This window comes from Guillardia theta (assembly GCF_000315625.1).
Source record: "Guillardia theta CCMP2712 unplaced genomic scaffold GUITHscaffold_44, whole genome shotgun sequence".
NCBI lineage: Eukaryota > Cryptophyceae > Pyrenomonadales > Geminigeraceae > Guillardia > Guillardia theta.
Window position 1 is genome coordinate 280,223 of NW_005434630.1, and position 16,454 is coordinate 296,676.

Genomic DNA, 16,454 nt, shown 5'->3' on the forward strand with positions numbered 1-16,454 from the left:
CGAGCAATGTTGTATCTCAGAGAAGGATTCGAGAAATGTTGTACTTTTCTGGAAGACGCGTTTATGTAAACTCACCGTCTCACGTCTTGTATTTTGCAAAGATGCTCCCGCGGCGACTCCGAGTCAGGGCAGAATGCATACCTGCATTGCTCTGCCTGGTGCTTCTGTTGAACACAAACTTTCTCTGCGCGACATCGTCCAGAGATGAGATCTCGCCCCCTCGTCCTCTTCTAGCGTACCAGGTGAATGCATTGCTAACGCTCACGGCAACATCTAATTGCATCCCCGTCCAGGTTAGCGACAACCTAAGGTTGAGGGGCGGGGCTTTCTGGTTTTCTGCAGTTGCAGGCCCTGCAGAGAAGGTGAGGAAGAGCAGCAGTCGGCGAGCTCTCGTCTGGGAGCTCAGTCATGGTTGCTAGGCTGCTTTCTGGAGACAAGTCAGCACAGCGCCGGCACAATGGATTCGCGACAGGTGCTTCTGACCTGATGGACAAGTGTCTTCCTCACTCCCGATAGGTTGCAGAAGCTCTGCCCCTTTGGATCGAAGGAGGCCAACATAGCGGCCAAGGAGCTCTCGAGCCAAGGTGTGTGGAGGCCGTGGAGTTCTTGGAAGGAGCTCTGCTGAGGTGGAAACGGGGCCTGGCAGGAAGTAGACTGCGAGGAGGAGGGCTCTTGCTGAGTAAGCCAGGCTCGGAAGCTTCACCTGCTGAGACTCACATGGGGTCCAAGTTTTCAGAACCTTTTGCCCAGGCATGTTGCGCAGACTGATGCTTGCTTGTGAACGTCCCGCTCTGACTCAAGTCGATGGTAGCCTGGAGACACTGTGCTGGTTACTGGAGCTTCAGGATTTCTAGCAGGTCGATGATGGCACGAAGAGTTGAGAGTGTATGACGTCAGTCTCTCTCCAGGACATGTGATCAACGAGCTAATCAAGCGAGGATACCACGTGAGGGGAACAGTGCGAACGTTCAACGACACGCAGAAAGTCGCAGCTCTCCAGCAGCTTTTCCCAAAGGTGCTAGCATTTCTGCGGGAGTCTGCTGATATGTAGTCTGCTTGCAGCTTGAGTTGTATGAGGCAGATTTGCTCGACGATGGGAGCTTCAATGAAGCTATCAAAGGTGTTTTCCCTCCCCCCATCCACACAATGTTGGTTGCAACTCCGTTGTAATGGTCTCCTCCAGGCTGCAAGTTTGTGCTTCACACAGCTTCTCCTTTCCACTATGAAGTTCAGAATCCAGAAACAGATCTAGTCGAGCCTGCCGTGAAGGTCTCGGGGAATTGAGCTAGTGAGGGGTGAGCTGAAACACGGCAGGGCACCATGAACATCCTTCGAGGGTCAAGGGTTGTGGGAGGTGTCAGAAGAGTTGTCATCACCTCTTCCGCCGCTGCCATCCTGACGCTCAACATCCCTTCTGACCGTGAGACCTGCACTGCCTCCAAGCCTGCAGCTCTCTGAGTGATTATGGCAGAAAACTATGCATGGAGCGAAGATGACTGGAATGTCGACACAACGCTTGAGGACAACGCATACAGGTTTGCAGCTACGTCCCCTGGAATAGTTTCTGAATGTTCTATGAAGGTACAGCAAGACGCTCGCTGAACAGGCTGCTTGGGTCTGGATTGCTTCGGCTCTGAACAGCCACAACTATGGTGTTGCCGGTCTGTTTGCGGGTGCCTTCGCCTTCCCCTCAAATAGCTGGACTGCAGGTGGATTTTCAGATCCCAAGGAAATCAAGAAAGCGTTGGATGCTGGAGGACAGGTGAAGGGAGCTTCTTTCCCCTTCCTCTTCTTCCTCTTCGTCCCAGTCCCCTCTCGACTCCAATCATTTATGCTCTTGCTCGTCGCCGTCTTCCCAATCCTCTCCTCCTCCCTGCCCATTTCCTGATCAACTACGCTATCACCACCAGAGCTTGCAATAGCTGCATCAACTCCATCTATCATCTTCATCACCATTGTCGCACTCGTTGAGATTGTTCCTGTGCAGGAGTACAAAGTCGACTTTGACATCGTTACCATGAACCCCTCGTTCCTCACCGGCCCGTCACTCTCCAACCGAACAGGTCCCCTCCTCCCGCTCCCAGCCTCTGCTGCCTCTCATTCCCTCCTGGAGCAGATTCAGAGAGCACGAAACTCATCAAGGATCTGCTGGACGTCAGGGCCTCCTCCACTCAGCGACCTGCCATGTGACTGCGCTGCAGGGACGATATTCGCACAACGGAACCAACGGAGGAAGGTGCATCGGGTGTGTGGATGTCAGAGATGTTGCAGCGGCGCATGTCAATGCCATGGAGAACCCGTCAGCGTTCGGTGAGGAGGAGTTGGAGTGGCAAGGGAGTGGGGGAGTGGGAACGGGAGCGAGAGAGAGAGGAAGTGGAAGGGGATGCCATGGCGGGGCTGATTTTTTCTGCGCAGGGCGATACTTGATCTCTTCAGACAAGGGGATCAGCCACTTGGAACTTGCCAACATGTTGAAGAGCGGTGCAAACTCCTCCTCCTCCTCCTGCTCCTCATTGCTTGCTCACTTGCTCTCAGACAAACGCTTCAAGGATTTTCCTCTCCCACGACATTCCATGGAGCCCATCACCTACAAGCCCTGCTACAACACGGCCAAGGTGAGTCGCCCTCCGTCCTGGTCAGCAGGGGAACTGACAAGAAGGAAGGCGAGAAAGGATCTCAACCTGCACCTCCGGCCAATAGCAGACTCAGTGATCGATGCTTCCCTCCTCCCCTCATCATCGGCTGAGACTTCACCCGCAGATTCGAGATGCTGCTGAAGACCTGATCAGGAAGAACCTGATCGAGCAAGGCGCCATGGCTGCTTAACGAGTATCAGAGCCTGTCAGACTCACTACTTTACTAATTTAATCACTTTCGGGTAGTACTTCCTAAGTTCAACAATTTTGATCAATCCTTTGACTACTTCGGTGGCCCGCGGATCACACTGTGACAGCGCCAGTCAGTGACTCAGTGATTGAGCTTGTCAGTAATTGAGGTGGAAGGGACCGGGCCTGGCTCCGGCGGCCCAGCGGCCGGCCACAGCCCGGGCGGACTGTTAGACTGAGAAAAGCCCTCATCTCCGCTAATGACCAGGTCAACTACCCACCCATCTGCCCACCCATCATAATTCCTACCCCATTCTTTTTCCCATGGGTACTGAATCTTGATGTAAATACCCTACCCCTATATTTCTAATACATTCAACCTTAAAACACCGGTGTTTTGAGTACCCCAGGGTCTACTTTGTAATGCCCCTACTACCCTCCACTCTCCGACCCTAGCACAGCTCTGTTTGGACACCATGTACGCGCTGTACTCGTACATGCTCTTCGGGGAGTGCGCCGTGTGCGCCGTGCTGATGGCGCTATCCTTTGCTCCCTCCTTCATCAAGAGACCCATGAAGAGCGCCATCCAGAGGTCTGACGGAGGAGGAGGAGCTTCTGATCATGACGATGAGCGCTTCGCAGCGTTCAAGTACCCTTCTCACGAGAAATCATTGTGGGCTTCGGAGTCATCCTAGTAGGTGAGACAAGCCCATAGGAGTGCTGCGAGTCTGACTACCGATGCCTCCTCGTCTCTCTCTGCTCCTGTGCTCATCCTTGTCTTTGTGTCTTCTCGTTCGCTCACGGTTCACGTATCTGTCGGGATGGTACTGGTCGATTATGGTGTCTCGCTCTCAGCTGCATTTGCGGACTCCTACCTGAAAGCAACGAAGCATCGTCACCCGCACACCGATGGGTGGAAGGCATTCGCTCCCTCTCTTCCTCGTTCGAAGCTGAAGAAGGATTGATAGGACAAGATGGAACATCAAAACAAGAGGTTGCGAGCGGAGAGAAACATTTACATCTCCTTCGGGTCTGTTCTCGTCAATCGGTTGTCCATCCTGTGAAAGTGCAAGCAGGTGCATGTTCATCTTTCTCGTCGTGTGTCAACTCTGGTCGCTCATCAAGCGCGTCACGGAGCTCGTGAGTGAGGGCTGGGGGGTTGGGCTACCTGACAAGCCGCGCAGGAGGAGAAGGTGGCGCGAGATGAGAAGTTGCATGAGGTGTACAAGAAGCAGGTAGCGACTCTTTCATGCCGCCTGCCCTCGATGACCAGAGGACGGGAAGGTGGAGGGCAACGAGAAGTTCCGCAAGAAGCTCGAAGGAGATAAAGATGGTCAGTGAGGAGGAGGAGAGGGGCGTGTGGCATGACTGGACATCAGCAGATGAGCAGGACACTGCTAGTGAGCTGCAAAGACTGAAAGAAGAGAATGAGAGGTGGACAGGAGGAGGAGGAGGAGGAGGAGGAGGAGATGACTTTGAGATAGGCTCAAGGAAAAGCTGGGGATGGACGACTCGTCCGAGACAACGCTGAGGAGGAGGAACGTAGGGGAGCGAGATAAGAAGGACTAGCCTCATCATTGTCCCTCTTTGGCTTTCATGTGTCAGAAATTTTTGGAAGACTTTCATGTGTCAGGAACTTTCCGAACTTTTGGAAGATCGTGGTAGCCGTACGCCAAGGCCTTGATCGTATCCTCCCACCTCTTAGCCTTCTCCTCGCGCTCCTCCTCCTCGTGTGAGGATTCCGAAAAGTCGCTGACCAGATCCACCTGCAAGAGCACGCGATCAGCCGCTGGGGAAACGCGTGCCACGTTCATGGTCTGACCTCCCCTTCCTCTGCTTCTTGCGGTGCTACGACATACTCGCTCCCGAACGCTGCCGCTGCGAACTCTCGAGACTGGAGTAGGGTGAGGGAACGAGAGGGAAAGAGTACAAGATTGTGTAGACCTGTTTGGAGCCGGGGGGGATGGAGCAGTCTGAAAGCGTCTTGGTGAAGCTGAGAAGGATCTGGAAGCAGAGGGTGAGTGGAATTATGGCCAGAGAAGTAGAGGAGGAGGAGGAGGAGGAGGAGGAGCAGGGGGGGGAGAGATGAACATAGGTGAGACTTGGAAGCAGTGGGAGGGCAGCAGGGAAGAGTCGAGGACCGAGTAGTCTTGGACAGCAGGTGAAGAGCAAGCACGCAATGAGCAGGAACGAGGAGGAGGAGGAGGAGGAGGAGGTGACCAGTGAAGGAAAGAAAACTGGACAATGAAGGGAGCTCGGGAAAGGATTCGGGGGGCAGACTGACATCCATGCATTCCTTCCGCCTCGTTCTCAGCCATTGAGGGACGTCGTCTATCTTCTCCTTCCACATGTATTCTACGATTTCATAGGCGTCCTGACTTCGATGTGAATGACGAGCAAGGGCTGGATGTGCTCACCGCTTCGTCTAGGTTCCTGAGCGAGGCGTCTGCTCCTGCAACAAGCAGCAGGCGAACGATCTGGAGCAAGAGTCACGTACGCGTGCGAGGGAGGAGGAGGGGGAGAGTATGTTGACCTTTGGAGCTCCGCCGAAGGCGGCGAGCATAAGGGGAGTTACGCCGATTGAATCTCTGACACGTCGTTGGAAGAGGAGCGGGAGATGGAGCAGGAGCAGGAGCAAAGCGAGGAAGCAGATAATGTCAGACACAGGAAAGGGAGAAACAAAGACGTTGCGACAAGATGGTGGGGGAGAAGGTAGAGAGGAGTGAAGGAACGGATCAAAGAAGGAGGAGGGAGAAGATTCAAGAAAGGCTACCTTGCGTTGGGGTTGGCGCCAGCAGCGAGGAGGGCTCGGCAGCAGAAGAATTGGTTGGAAAGAGAAGCAGCATGGAGGGGAGTGCAGAGGGCGGAGGAGTTATGACAGATATCAGGATACACGGGTGCCTGAGTGAAAGGAATGAGAAGCAGAACAGCAAAGGTTGCATCGAAGCCAGGAATACAAACAGGAAGGAAGATGTTTTGTGAGAGGTATAAGGGACTTGTAGGAGCTGGAAGAGAATAAATAGAGAAGGAGGAGGGAGGAGAGAGGGAGGGAGGAGGGAGGAGGGAGGAGGGAGGAGGGAGGATCCATACCTCTTTCATCAGTCTTCGTAATCTTCCAGTATACCTCCAATGAAGAATCAGAGTTGAACCTTCGACTAAAGTCTTACCCCAGCCACGCGCAGCTGAAAAAGTCCTCCACATACCAATCCTGACATGTGATCAACATAGAAGAATTGTTATACTTCACCCCAACGTCACTGATGATGCTCGGAGCAATCAACTTGGGGATGTGATTTCCATTCAGGCTGGCGCAAGGTCAAGTGAAGCAGCAGGATGGTAAAAATTGTTCACATTCGCCCCATCTTCTCAAACAGTACGTAGCTATTGTTCCCCTCCTTAATCAGCCTCTCCCTCTTTGCAACAGCTTCCTGCAAGGGTGATAGGAGGGGTGCGGACGAAGAGTGTTATGGTAGCGACTTGAACTTCGCAATGCTCGCTAGTCACCTGAACCACCTCTTCTTCGAATTCATACTTCGGAATCCGGAACCCCTGCCATCTTTGTCTCAGTCTCAAGACATGAAGTTTCATGGGGACCAGTTCAAACAGTGGGCCTTTCCAGAACACTGAGAAGCAAGACGGTCAGAGAAGTTGATCAAGAATAGTTCAAGTTCACCTTGATCCAAGTCGCTGGTATTGAGCACCTACAAGAAATCATGAGCACCATCAGCTGCAATTTCCGCAGCCATCAGGTTTGAGAACCTTTCCAGAGGCAGGGATTTGTTTGTCAAGCCCCTCTATACTAGCGTTGCTGCACGCATAGTCGTGATCATGTTGGAATCGCTCAAGCATTGATAGAAATGATTCTTGGCTACCTCCAATTCGACAGCTGACCTTTCTCCACGAACTTGAGAAACGAGATCACCGATTTCTTGTTGATGCTTGACAGCAGCTGTCAATGACAACATCTCTTGCAATCAAACTTTCGCACCTCAAAATCTGCTTCGTCAGCAGCTCCGCCGTGGTGGTGGGCCTGGGCTCAACAACAAGTGACTCTGCGATCCAATCGCACTTCTTGAGGCAGAAATCAGCTCTCTTGCTGAACTTGACCTTTCGCACAAAGGCCTGAAAAAAACTGTCATCGTCGCTGCTGCTGTACCCATCAAGTGCAACCACAGCATACAAGAGGAGGGGAAACAATTACAAGTACCTCAACATTCTGTTTCAGCTGCATCGAGTCAAAGAGTTCCTTGTCCTGCCATTCAAGGTCACTACCAGTTTGCTGCTCACGTTTCAACCTCCATGAAAGGATCAAGTAGTCGTGGTATACACACAAACTCGTAGGCCCGAGCTCGACCTACACGCGAATCGTTCAGTTCTAGGAGAACAAAGCAACTCTCTCTCCTCCCTTTCACTCCCTCCATCCTCCTCCTCCCTCTCCCGCTCTTCTTCATCACTCTCCCTTTTCCTTTCACTTTCGTCTGCCTGCCCGCATTGCTCGTTTCTCCTTCCCCCCCTTGCTCCATTGTGCTCTCTTCCTTACTGAAGCGCGCAATAAGGTAGCTTTCGTTCTTGAGGATAATCTCCGCAGTGACATTCAATGCCAAGGACACCTACAACAAACTTCAGCAACGTCGAGGCTTCTTCCACCGTCTCCTCTCATCACATTCTTAGGAACCCAAGGGACTACTAAAATGTGAAAAGAACAAGCATCATTCATTGGCTGTCAAATCAACTTGACAAGTTCAAACCGTCGGGGTCATATTGAAGCTTCTTTCCCGACTGCTCTAGGATGGTTTGAACATGATACTTTCGAAGCGACTCCCCCCGATCCTCTCGGGCCAAATCAACGGCCCTGGAGGAAACGCAAAGTCAGCACCTGCAGCAAAAAGACTCGTCATCGAACCATCATCCATCAGCAAGAAGCACCTTCAGCCCTAACATAAACTTCTTCACCTGATCCATCGAAAGTGTCAGAATCAAAATTCTTTTCAAAGTCCGTTGAAGCATCTTGTAAACCATCATGTCAGCAGCAAGAATACACCATAGAGAGAAACTCTCACCCTCTCCAGTGTTGACAACTCTTTCTTCTTCCTTCTCGCCCATGTAGATATCCAGGGCCTGCAGCAAAAAGACTCGTCATCGAACCATCATCCATCAGCAAGAAGCACCTTCAGCCCTAACATAAACTTCTTCACCTGATCCATCGAAAGTGTCAGAATGAGATATTGCTGATCTTACAGGCAAACAGCACGTTCTTCGGCTTCAGACCGAGCTCCCTTGCTTCGTTTGCAATGTTCTTGGACAGTCCCGGGACATCCTCAAACCCTGTTGCGTTCGGAGGACCGGTCTTGGGGTAGGGCGGCTCGTTGTCCAGGAGTGACGAGATCTTCTTCATCTTCTCCTCAACCTCCTCAAACAGCCGTTCCTTCATCTTTGACAGCTCATCGGGATCCATGGTCTTTTCTTTCTCGTCCCAGACCTGGGCGTTTCTGACCATCTTCCTCACGAAACCATCCTCGTCCTCCTCCTCGGTCATCAGCAGCTGTCTGACGTCGAAGACGTCGGCCTGGACTGGTTCCTCTACCTCCTCCTCAGGTACCACTTGACCAAAGGCCTCCTGTATCTCCCGTCGCGCCCTGCCTACAGCATCCCCCAATGTGGTGAAGATCGATTCGGGCTGGTGGTTGAGGCAGTCGTCGAGGCAAGTGCAGTTCGGTTTGCAACTCAGTTTCTCCTTCATGACATTCATGAACTCCTTATTCCACATCTTGTCCAGCTCATCCACTTCTTTTGTCTGCCATAACTTTGCGACCTCTGTAGGTTTCTCTTCCGCCTTCCTCCCACCCCTCAACCTCACGGGCAGACATGCTTTCCCACAACCATAGTCACTCACTCTACCGCGACATGGGGCAAGGGTGCTGTCTACGGTGAAGGCATACCATGTAGCCAGCAGGATCAAAGCAGCAAGCCTCATGTCTCCCTCTGAATCTCCCTCCTCCTCCTCCTCCTCCTCCGCCTCCTCCTCCTCCTCCTCCTCCTCCTCCTCTTCCTCCCTTACTTCTCAGATGTACTTCTCACATGCACTCCCTCATGCCGTAACCTGATCGCCCTGCATTGCGCCTGCTCGCTCGCCATCTCGTCGCTGCCCCCGTAATGAATTCATCAAGTCAATAATATAAAGTTTTCTGTCCTTCAAAAGAACTAATGAATGTTCTGAGGCAGACCTAAGAATGAGTGCGCCGGGCCGGGCTCACGGGCCTCTGTCCGGGCCACCCGGGTGGTCAAATCGTTTGACTTTTTGATTGGTATGGGTGGGGATGTGGTTGCACCTCCGCTTTTAGAGCGTCGGCAGGATGGCGTAAGATGGAGGGCGCAGGAGGAGGTAGCGGGCGGCCCAGCATGAGCCGCGCAGTCTTTGTGGCAGGATCGTCGTTCATGGCACTTGTTGTGGTGGTGTTTCTAGTCGGACATGGCGATCAGACGAGGGTGGGTCTGGCTGGACAACTGGGGGAGTGGTCGGAGGGGTTGATGAAGGAAGCACATGGGATAGTGGAGGATGGTGGAAGGGAAGGTGAAAAGACGCTGAAAGGGTTCAGAGATGGTCTTGGATCAGGAATACTGGAAGATGAGGAAGCGAGGAGGATTGTTGGTGGTGCTGGAGGCGCTGTTGGAACATGGTGGAACATTGGAAGAAACGGTGGGGGCCAGCATTCGGAGGCGGCGAGCAGCGACAGGTAAGGGTGAGAGAGGGGTTGAAGTCGTCTGATATTCCTGTTAGCTCAAAGTATGCTAGCGAGGCAAACAAGATCATCACAGACGCATCGAACTCATATCAGATGAAATTGGTGAGAGCACCCTATCTGAATCCGATCCCAGAAGTCTGATATCGTGCAGAAAACGGCAGAGACGTTGTCAAAGAAGTTTGCAGACAAATCGTCGTCTCAGTCTCTTTCGTCCGGCTCTGCTCCGAGCGGTGAGATGATGAGATGACTTGAGTTCTGCCCTCTGACGATTCGGCAGGAACAGGACATTACACCCCCTACCACATCGATGAGAATGCATGGAAAGGTTTGCAAAGTTTGTGATGTCAGCACGAGTGAGTGATGGTGTTTGTCCTGCTGGCAGACCTGAACGAGTCGACGGATGCGGATGCTCCAGGAGCAGTAGCGAGGCTCAAGGATGAGTTCAAACACTCCATCTTCGGCCGCGGTGAACTGGAGGTTGTGGTTGCCGACGTGCTGGTTGATCTCAAACCCTCAGGCTCTAGCAAAAAGTCGTCAACTCCTTCTATCCCTTCCCCTCTTGACATCATCAACGCTGCGCTGGCGTCAAACTCTGGTTCGTCAGGACAAGCTGGTGTTGGTGGACAGTCGGCAGGAGCCACAGGGGGCGGCGCTGGGCTGGGAGGGTCAGGTGGTGCAGGAGGATCGAGCGGGAGCGGGAGCGGAGGGCAGGGTATCTCCTATCCTCCTTGACGCTCTTCGATCTCTGACTGTTGCAAAGGTGCAGCAGGAGGGGCGGCAAGTGAGGAGAAGAAGCAAGGAGGAGCAAGTGCAGACCCTAACGCGTGGTGGAACGACTGCTTCCTCCTGCCTGAACTCTGCCCCCATTACCCGATGTCAAGCGTGAGTGATGGCGGAGGTGCAGGACATGATGAGGAAGGAGTGACGAGATGCGCAGGCTCCTGATTGGTACATCGCAAAGATGAAGGCAAAGGAGGCTGGCGGAGGTTCGCGCAAAGTGATCAGATAGAAGGCGTCTGACGACATGTAGGAGGAAATTCTTCGAATCCTGTAGGTCTGAGTCCTCCTAGAGACCACGACAAGAACGGTGCCGGTGATTTCATAGGACTCTGCCTGTTGACTAACTTGAAGCAGTCTCAAACATCGTGGCGATCTCGGACGACGTCGACAACGGGGTGAGGGAGGAGGAGCAAGGCAGTCGGGGAGCTGACTAGAGATTCAGGCGTCAGGAAAGGGAGAGAAAATCTTCATTGACACGTCTGCGGACGATTTCTTTGTTGGGCCCAGGAACCATTGAGGACCCAAGGACCGAATGTGTCTCAATCGAATATCTCCTTGCCTCCTCCTCCTTCCCGCCCCCGCCCCCTCGCTCTCCTCTCCCTCCCTCCCTCCCTCTCTTTTCTTCAATCTCCTTCTCTCTCTATTTCTATCAAGTGTCGTTGTATTGTAATGCCCTTCGGCTACCCTTCCCGCTCGTTTCTTGATCGAGTCAATTTTATTCTTCAAACCTTCTAAGTTACACGAGTCAAACCCTTTCGCTCAGTCCCTCCCCCGCCAGCGGGAGGGTCAGGCAGCTCTAGCGGGTCCATATCGTCGTCCTTCTTTGCTTCTGCTGCTGTGCCTGCGGTGTCGTCACTGTGCTCTCCTCTCCTCTCCTCACACTTCCTTACACTTCCTTCCCTCCTCCACTCTCCTCTCCTCAACCTCTCATAACCTCCTCTACGCCTGTTTGCTCAAGATTTCCTCCCCTCCTTCTGCCCTCCCCTCCCGCCCTCCTCTCGTTCTCTCCTCAGCTCCTAAGGTGGTCAACTCCCAATCTCGCCTTCTTCATTCTTCGTCTCCTCTCTTCTCCTCCATCCGCTCACTTGAAGTGGGGAAGGTGGGGATCCGCCAGCGATCGCTCGTCGGCAGAACTTCCATTAGGCGTTCGAGCTCCGCCCTGCAGGACGAGAGGAGTGAGAAACTGTGTAATGGGAAGAGAACAGGGTGGGAAGATGGAGAGGGGGGGGAGAAGAGTAGAAAGGAATTGGGAGGGGGGAGGGGAGGAGAGACAAGGGAGGGGGTTGAAAGGATGGAGGAAGGGAAGGCAGGTGGGTTGGTGGGTGGGGAGTTTGGAGGAGGAGAGGAAGAAGAGGAGAAGGGGCGGGGATAACCTGTAGATCAGGCGGGTCTCTTCTACAGTCAACTACGGGCAACGTGAGGGACAGGAGGCAAGTCAGTTTCATGCTATGTACCCGCAAGTCATCCAGCTCCTCCTCCCTGGCGCCCAGCAGCTCCAGCGCGAGTTCCTGCAAGGTGAGTGAGGGGAGGAGGAGGCGAGGAGGAGGATGAACGAACCTGTCGTTGTCGGAGGAAGGTGACCTCGTTCTACATGGGGAGGTTACACAGCGACACTGGAACATGTTGCTGACCTGCAGGATGGGGAGCAGCTCCGCCTCCTTCGCATGCTTCTGCTGTATGGTGACCGCACATGCGAGCTCGTCTAGTTGGCACAGTCAAGGTAGGGACAGCAGGAGGAACGGGAAGAGGAGGGGAAGATGAGGAAACGGGATTGAGTATACATGTGTTCATGAACAAGGAGGGAGCAGCAGGAGCAGGAGAAGGAGCAGGAGCAGGAGAAAGGGTACCTGCGAGAGAGTCTCTCTCGTTCTCCAGTGCTTCACATCGCTGCAGAGGATCAACAAGATGACAAGGAGGGGGAGGAGGAGGAGGAGGAAGGGGGGGGGGGGAACAAGGGAGAGGAGGAGGGAGAGGAGGAGGGAGAGGAGGAGGCGGCGGGATGGTCTGCCGCACCTGCTGGAGCATGAGGATGTGTTTTTCGAGGTGCTTCGATCCATCTGCTCGAGGGAAGTCAGGCTCAACAAACTTCAGCCCAGCTCGATCCCAACCTGACTCGGTCGAAAAGAAAGACTCGCCAACAGAAAGGGAGGAGAAACCGTTTCTGTCCTGCAGCGAATGGGCAGAGGAAAACTTGGCGACATCGAAGACGCTGTCTTGCGAGAAGTTCGAGTAGCCACCACCTGATCATATAGTTTCAGCGCCTGCTCCTGCTCCTGCTCCTGCTCCTGCTCCTGCTCCTGCTCCTGCTCCTGCTCCTCCTTGCTCACCCAAGTCAGCCTCTGTTCTGGATCCTCCTCTGCTGCGATCATAATTGACGTCCTTGATAGTCTGGTCAACCTCACGTCAGTCGCCTCCACCTGAGCCAGTGACGCTCTTCATCGACCTGCACTGAAGTCTCTAGCGACCTTATCTGTCGCTGCAGCATCGCTTTCTCCTCTGCAACTTGATCAACTCCTCCTCTCCCCCCCCACCGCCTCCTACCCGCTGCTTTCTCGCGGTCTTGGGTAGCCTTCAGCTCGAGCTCCGTTACCTTCTCACGGTGCAACATCTGAACGAGGGGGATCAGGGACTGGGGAGGCCCCGGAGAGGAAAGAGAGAGCGAGGAGGGTCAACTTAGGAAGCAGGGCAGCAGGGAGGCCAACAGGACGGACAGAAAGAAGAGCAGACAGGAGGGTGAGAGCACAACAAGCACGCAAGCAAGAACCAGGACAAGCAAGAATCAACGAGGTCTGCACTCGCCTTGAGCTCTGAGATCTCATTTGCGCGCCTCTCTGAAGTCGACTTGAACACTTCGACCTCCGCCGTTGCATCCTAGGGAAACGTTACTTCACTCTCCTCCCCTCGTCCGCCTCGACTCACCTGCTCAGCTTTCCTCGCGATCTCGAGCTCTTCTCGGAGGCTTCTCAGCTCAGCCGAGAGGCGGGAGGCCTCGCCCTGACAGAGAACTCACAGGGGGAGCGAGAGAGGAGGAGCAGACCTGTAAAGAAGACACACGGATCTCAAGGGACGCGACGCTCTCCTGCTCGTTCTTGAGACGATCAGCAGCCACCTGTTGAGCGTCACTCTCGTCCTGGGCTCACATCCTCTCGTTTCCCTCCTCTCTCTTCGTTGCCCCACTGCTCAGACCTCCTGGTCCTCGTCCTCCTCTACCCGCTCCTCGTGTTCTTGATCCTCTACCTGCACCCTCACAACATCCCACGTCTCTCCAGTACCTTCTCTCTCTCCACTGCTTGTCTCGCTTCAGCCTCTGCATCCGAGCTGAACGCACGAGTCACTTCTGACGTGAGCAGCAAGTGCAAGTACCATCGCTGCCTGAGCGTCTTCTCAAGCTGCTCCCAAATTCTCTGCTTGTCTACGAAGGACGTCTGCAAAGAAATGAGCTCTTTCAAAGGGATCCTCCTCCCTCCTTGTCTCCTCCACTTCTCATCTCCACAACTCACCTGGAGCGATTCAATCTGACGCAGGAGAGGTCTTGTGGCATCAGGAACGGAGGAAGAAAGCTCTAGCACTCGCTCCTCCGCCTCTCTGCATCGCTGCTGTACGTCTTCCAGCTCCGCTCGGAGGCGCTGCTCCTTGCTATTGCTTTGAGCTTCGAGGCGCCTCATTGCTGCCTGCATGGACTCCAAGCTATCGGACAGCATCTCGATCTTCTCTTCGGCTTCTTTCTCGTACGCTTTCTTCTCCTTCTCCACTGCTCGTCTCGCATCTGTCTGAGCGTCTGAAGCCACATCCTCCAGCTTTCTTGCCAAGTCTTCGTTGCACTTAAGAGTGTCTTTGACAGTCCTTTCGAGCTCTGCGATCTTCTTGACGTGCTGACCGATCTCTTTCTCCTTGCCTTGCAGCTTCTTCCTCAGGTCCGAGCACTCAGCCATGAGCTTGTCGGTCTGCATCTTACTATTCTGCGCCTGCTCCCCGAGAGCCGCCAGCCTTTCTTCATAGGCTTTCTTCCTCGCTTCTTCAGCTGCTTTCCCTTCCTTGTACCGCTCTTCGTCCTTCTCTCTGTCTTTCAACTGCTTTCGGAGCCCTTTGATGATCTTCTCCAGACTTTGCTTCTCAGTCATGAGCCTGCGTCCTTCGTCCATCAGCTGCTCCCTGGCAGACTCGCTGTCCTTGAGCTGTTGAGAGACTGTCGACGAGTCAGCCTTGGAATCACGCAGCGTGTTCAACTCCTTCCGAAGTTGCTGGATGAACCCCTCCTTCTCCTGGACAGTGACCTGGAGGAATCATGGTTAAATACATCGAGGAGAGAGCTTGCAGGCGTACCTCGAGAGCTTCCTGCTTTTCAATCTCTTCCTGATACTGTGTCCCTTTGCGCGCAAGAGCATCTTGAAGCTGCTTGAGCTCAGTCTTGACTTGAGACATTTCTGCAAGAAGAGAGTCCCTCTCCTGTGTTATCCCTTGATTCCTTCTCAACGCCTCCTTCAACGCCTCCTCGTTGCCTCTGCACACGGCACAACCCGCTCCTCTCTGCGCCTGTGAAGCAGGAGAACCAGACAAAGTCTTGCTCTCCTCGATCTCATCTGGCTCAACGGCCTCTTGGTCAGTCGTGTCGTTAGCAGAGCCTGTGCTGTCCATGGGAGCTTCTCTTTCAGCACTGACAGGAGATGAATGATCAACAGAGACAGTCTGAGCTTCCTCATTCGAATTCGAATTCAGATCAGCCTCCTTCTCACCCTCTGCCCCGAGCTGAGATCCATCTTCCTGATTGCTTTCCGCCGATGACTCGACAGTGGAAGATGTCAAATTCTTGTCAGGGCCTTCTAGAACCCCGTCATGCTTAGAATCATCTTGCTCAGCTCCCTTCAAATCCTCCTGATACGGCTGACTTGAAGACTCGGCCGGAGTGACATGCGCTTCTGATACTGGAGCCGCGCTTGTTTCATACTTCGACCCCTCCTCTGAACCTGTGACAAGAGCATCGGCAGGTGTTTCAGCCTCATCCCAGAACGCTGGAGGGTCCGGAAAGTCTAAGAAGTCATCAGCCCTGGAAGCTTCAGCTTCACCATTTTCCTGCTCTTTGACTTCTTCCTCACTTTCAGCTTGGACCGTGTTGGGTGCTGCAGGCACCCCCTCGTTCAAAGGAGAATGGTTCTCGTCCATTGCCTTGGAGCCTTGCTCTAATGGATGGTACCGGGAGGGACTCTGATCGAACACCTTGTGTTGCGCAGCAGAAGGCTCAGAGTCATTTACAGCAGCGTTTCCCTTAACCGAGCCCTTGCTGGGCGACGCACCAATTGAATCATTCAGCCCCCACCCTTCATCTGAAAAATCGTTGTTGAGGTTTGTTCCGCGTTGAAACCCCCTTGACTTGGCATCTGGCGATGAGTGGTTGCTCATCTCACTCTTGCTGACAGCTTCTGGACTCGCAAAGTCTCCGCCGATATCTGAGAGAGAGCATGTCAGAGCCGAATGTTCGCGATAGGTCAGACGCACTGGAAAAGAAATCATCTGGTTTCGGGATTTTTCGGTCCCTCTTGTAGTAGCCAGTGGAAAACGAAGTCGGGTTGACTTTGATTTTCTCCACCACCTATCGAGCGATCAGTATCACCACCGCAATTTCTTGGGAAGCACCTTTCCAGCAACCTGAGTGAACATCGCTCCCTCTTCCATGGAGGCCTCTGCAAGGTGAAGTTCAGACTTCCAGCAAAACTCCTTGCCGGCTTTACCCATGGCTTCGTTGGCCTGCCCTTCATCGATTCCCAGCGTTTTATCGATGGTACTCTGAGCTTTGGCAACCGCTTTTGCGAACAAGTCCATTTTTCCTCACTGATCTAAATTGTTCTTCTTTCTACCTCTGCACGAAAATAACTACCACAATGTCAAAGGAGCTGATCCAAGGTACAACCAGCAGCAAAGGAATCCATCGAACGCTCGAAAGTTTCAGGAAGAGCAAACGAATGAATGATGCCCTTGATCCATGCCGCTGTCAAACAAGCTCGTGTCGGAACCTGACATCATACCCCTCTGACATGCGATGAAAGGCTGCCGTACATCTCCACCTGCATAGAAAACCATCCGATTCAGATCAAAGTCAGGAAGACACCAT

General features: G+C 53.5%; 5 protein-coding genes across 5 annotated transcripts; 3 read left to right on the top strand and 2 right to left on the bottom strand.

The window, feature by feature from the left end:
- Positions 1 to 35: 35 nt before the first annotated feature.
- GUITHDRAFT_110236 (hypothetical protein) lies at positions 36 to 2,826 on the top strand (the record flags this gene model as incomplete). The annotated part of the gene is made up of 18 exons (XM_005830704.1): positions 36 to 242; positions 294 to 362; positions 420 to 472; positions 517 to 586; positions 812 to 857; positions 909 to 1,015; positions 1,063 to 1,120; positions 1,184 to 1,269; positions 1,315 to 1,420; positions 1,472 to 1,535; positions 1,582 to 1,661; positions 1,710 to 1,762; positions 1,988 to 2,063; positions 2,117 to 2,154; positions 2,202 to 2,310; positions 2,416 to 2,481; positions 2,536 to 2,615; positions 2,761 to 2,826. The coding sequence occupies 18 exons, from the start codon at positions 36 to 38 to the stop codon at positions 2,824 to 2,826; spliced, it is 1,434 nt and encodes a 477-aa protein (XP_005830761.1).
- A 475-nt stretch (positions 2,827 to 3,301) lies between these two features.
- GUITHDRAFT_163753 (hypothetical protein) lies at positions 3,302 to 4,443 on the top strand (the record flags this gene model as incomplete). The annotated part of the gene is made up of 9 exons (XM_005830705.1): positions 3,302 to 3,417; positions 3,468 to 3,523; positions 3,681 to 3,745; positions 3,794 to 3,855; positions 3,902 to 3,965; positions 4,010 to 4,060; positions 4,110 to 4,158; positions 4,205 to 4,259; positions 4,310 to 4,443. 9 exons carry the CDS (start codon positions 3,302 to 3,304, stop codon positions 4,392 to 4,394), a joined length of 603 nt encoding a protein of 200 aa, XP_005830762.1. The 3' UTR covers positions 4,395 to 4,443.
- A 4-nt stretch (positions 4,444 to 4,447) lies between these two features.
- On the bottom strand, positions 4,448 to 8,592 carry GUITHDRAFT_110238 (hypothetical protein; the record flags this gene model as incomplete). The annotated part of the gene is made up of 24 exons (XM_005830706.1): positions 4,448 to 4,591; positions 4,648 to 4,719; positions 4,770 to 4,829; positions 5,110 to 5,199; positions 5,243 to 5,302; positions 5,359 to 5,413; positions 5,599 to 5,726; positions 5,993 to 6,033; positions 6,084 to 6,130; positions 6,177 to 6,253; positions 6,330 to 6,448; positions 6,499 to 6,526; positions 6,585 to 6,633; positions 6,698 to 6,763; positions 6,814 to 6,947; positions 7,033 to 7,077; positions 7,121 to 7,200; positions 7,366 to 7,435; positions 7,489 to 7,508; positions 7,633 to 7,701; positions 7,752 to 7,832; positions 7,886 to 7,943; positions 7,994 to 8,020; positions 8,077 to 8,592. 24 exons carry the CDS (start codon positions 8,590 to 8,592, stop codon positions 4,448 to 4,450), a joined length of 2,136 nt encoding a protein of 711 aa, XP_005830763.1.
- Positions 8,593 to 9,188: 596 nt separating this feature from the next.
- Positions 9,189 to 10,865, top strand: GUITHDRAFT_110239 (hypothetical protein; the record flags this gene model as incomplete). Its single annotated transcript, XM_005830707.1, has 11 exons — positions 9,189 to 9,559; positions 9,604 to 9,670; positions 9,720 to 9,798; positions 9,846 to 9,893; positions 9,951 to 10,034; positions 10,086 to 10,280; positions 10,329 to 10,450; positions 10,506 to 10,554; positions 10,599 to 10,655; positions 10,703 to 10,743; positions 10,791 to 10,865. The coding sequence occupies 11 exons, from the start codon at positions 9,189 to 9,191 to the stop codon at positions 10,863 to 10,865; spliced, it is 1,188 nt and encodes a 395-aa protein (XP_005830764.1).
- Positions 10,866 to 11,079: 214 nt separating this feature from the next.
- GUITHDRAFT_110240 (hypothetical protein) lies at positions 11,080 to 16,165 on the bottom strand (the record flags this gene model as incomplete). Its single annotated transcript, XM_005830708.1, has 20 exons — positions 11,080 to 11,189; positions 11,434 to 11,507; positions 11,722 to 11,753; positions 11,803 to 11,856; positions 11,906 to 11,935; positions 11,980 to 12,021; positions 12,362 to 12,456; positions 12,505 to 12,588; positions 12,676 to 12,736; positions 12,792 to 12,844; positions 12,890 to 12,956; positions 13,133 to 13,219; positions 13,268 to 13,342; positions 13,386 to 13,457; positions 13,621 to 13,773; positions 13,849 to 14,622; positions 14,672 to 15,792; positions 15,842 to 15,935; positions 15,980 to 16,026; positions 16,075 to 16,165. The coding sequence occupies 20 exons, from the start codon at positions 16,163 to 16,165 to the stop codon at positions 11,080 to 11,082; spliced, it is 3,216 nt and encodes a 1,071-aa protein (XP_005830765.1).
- Positions 16,166 to 16,454: the final 289 nt, after the last annotated feature.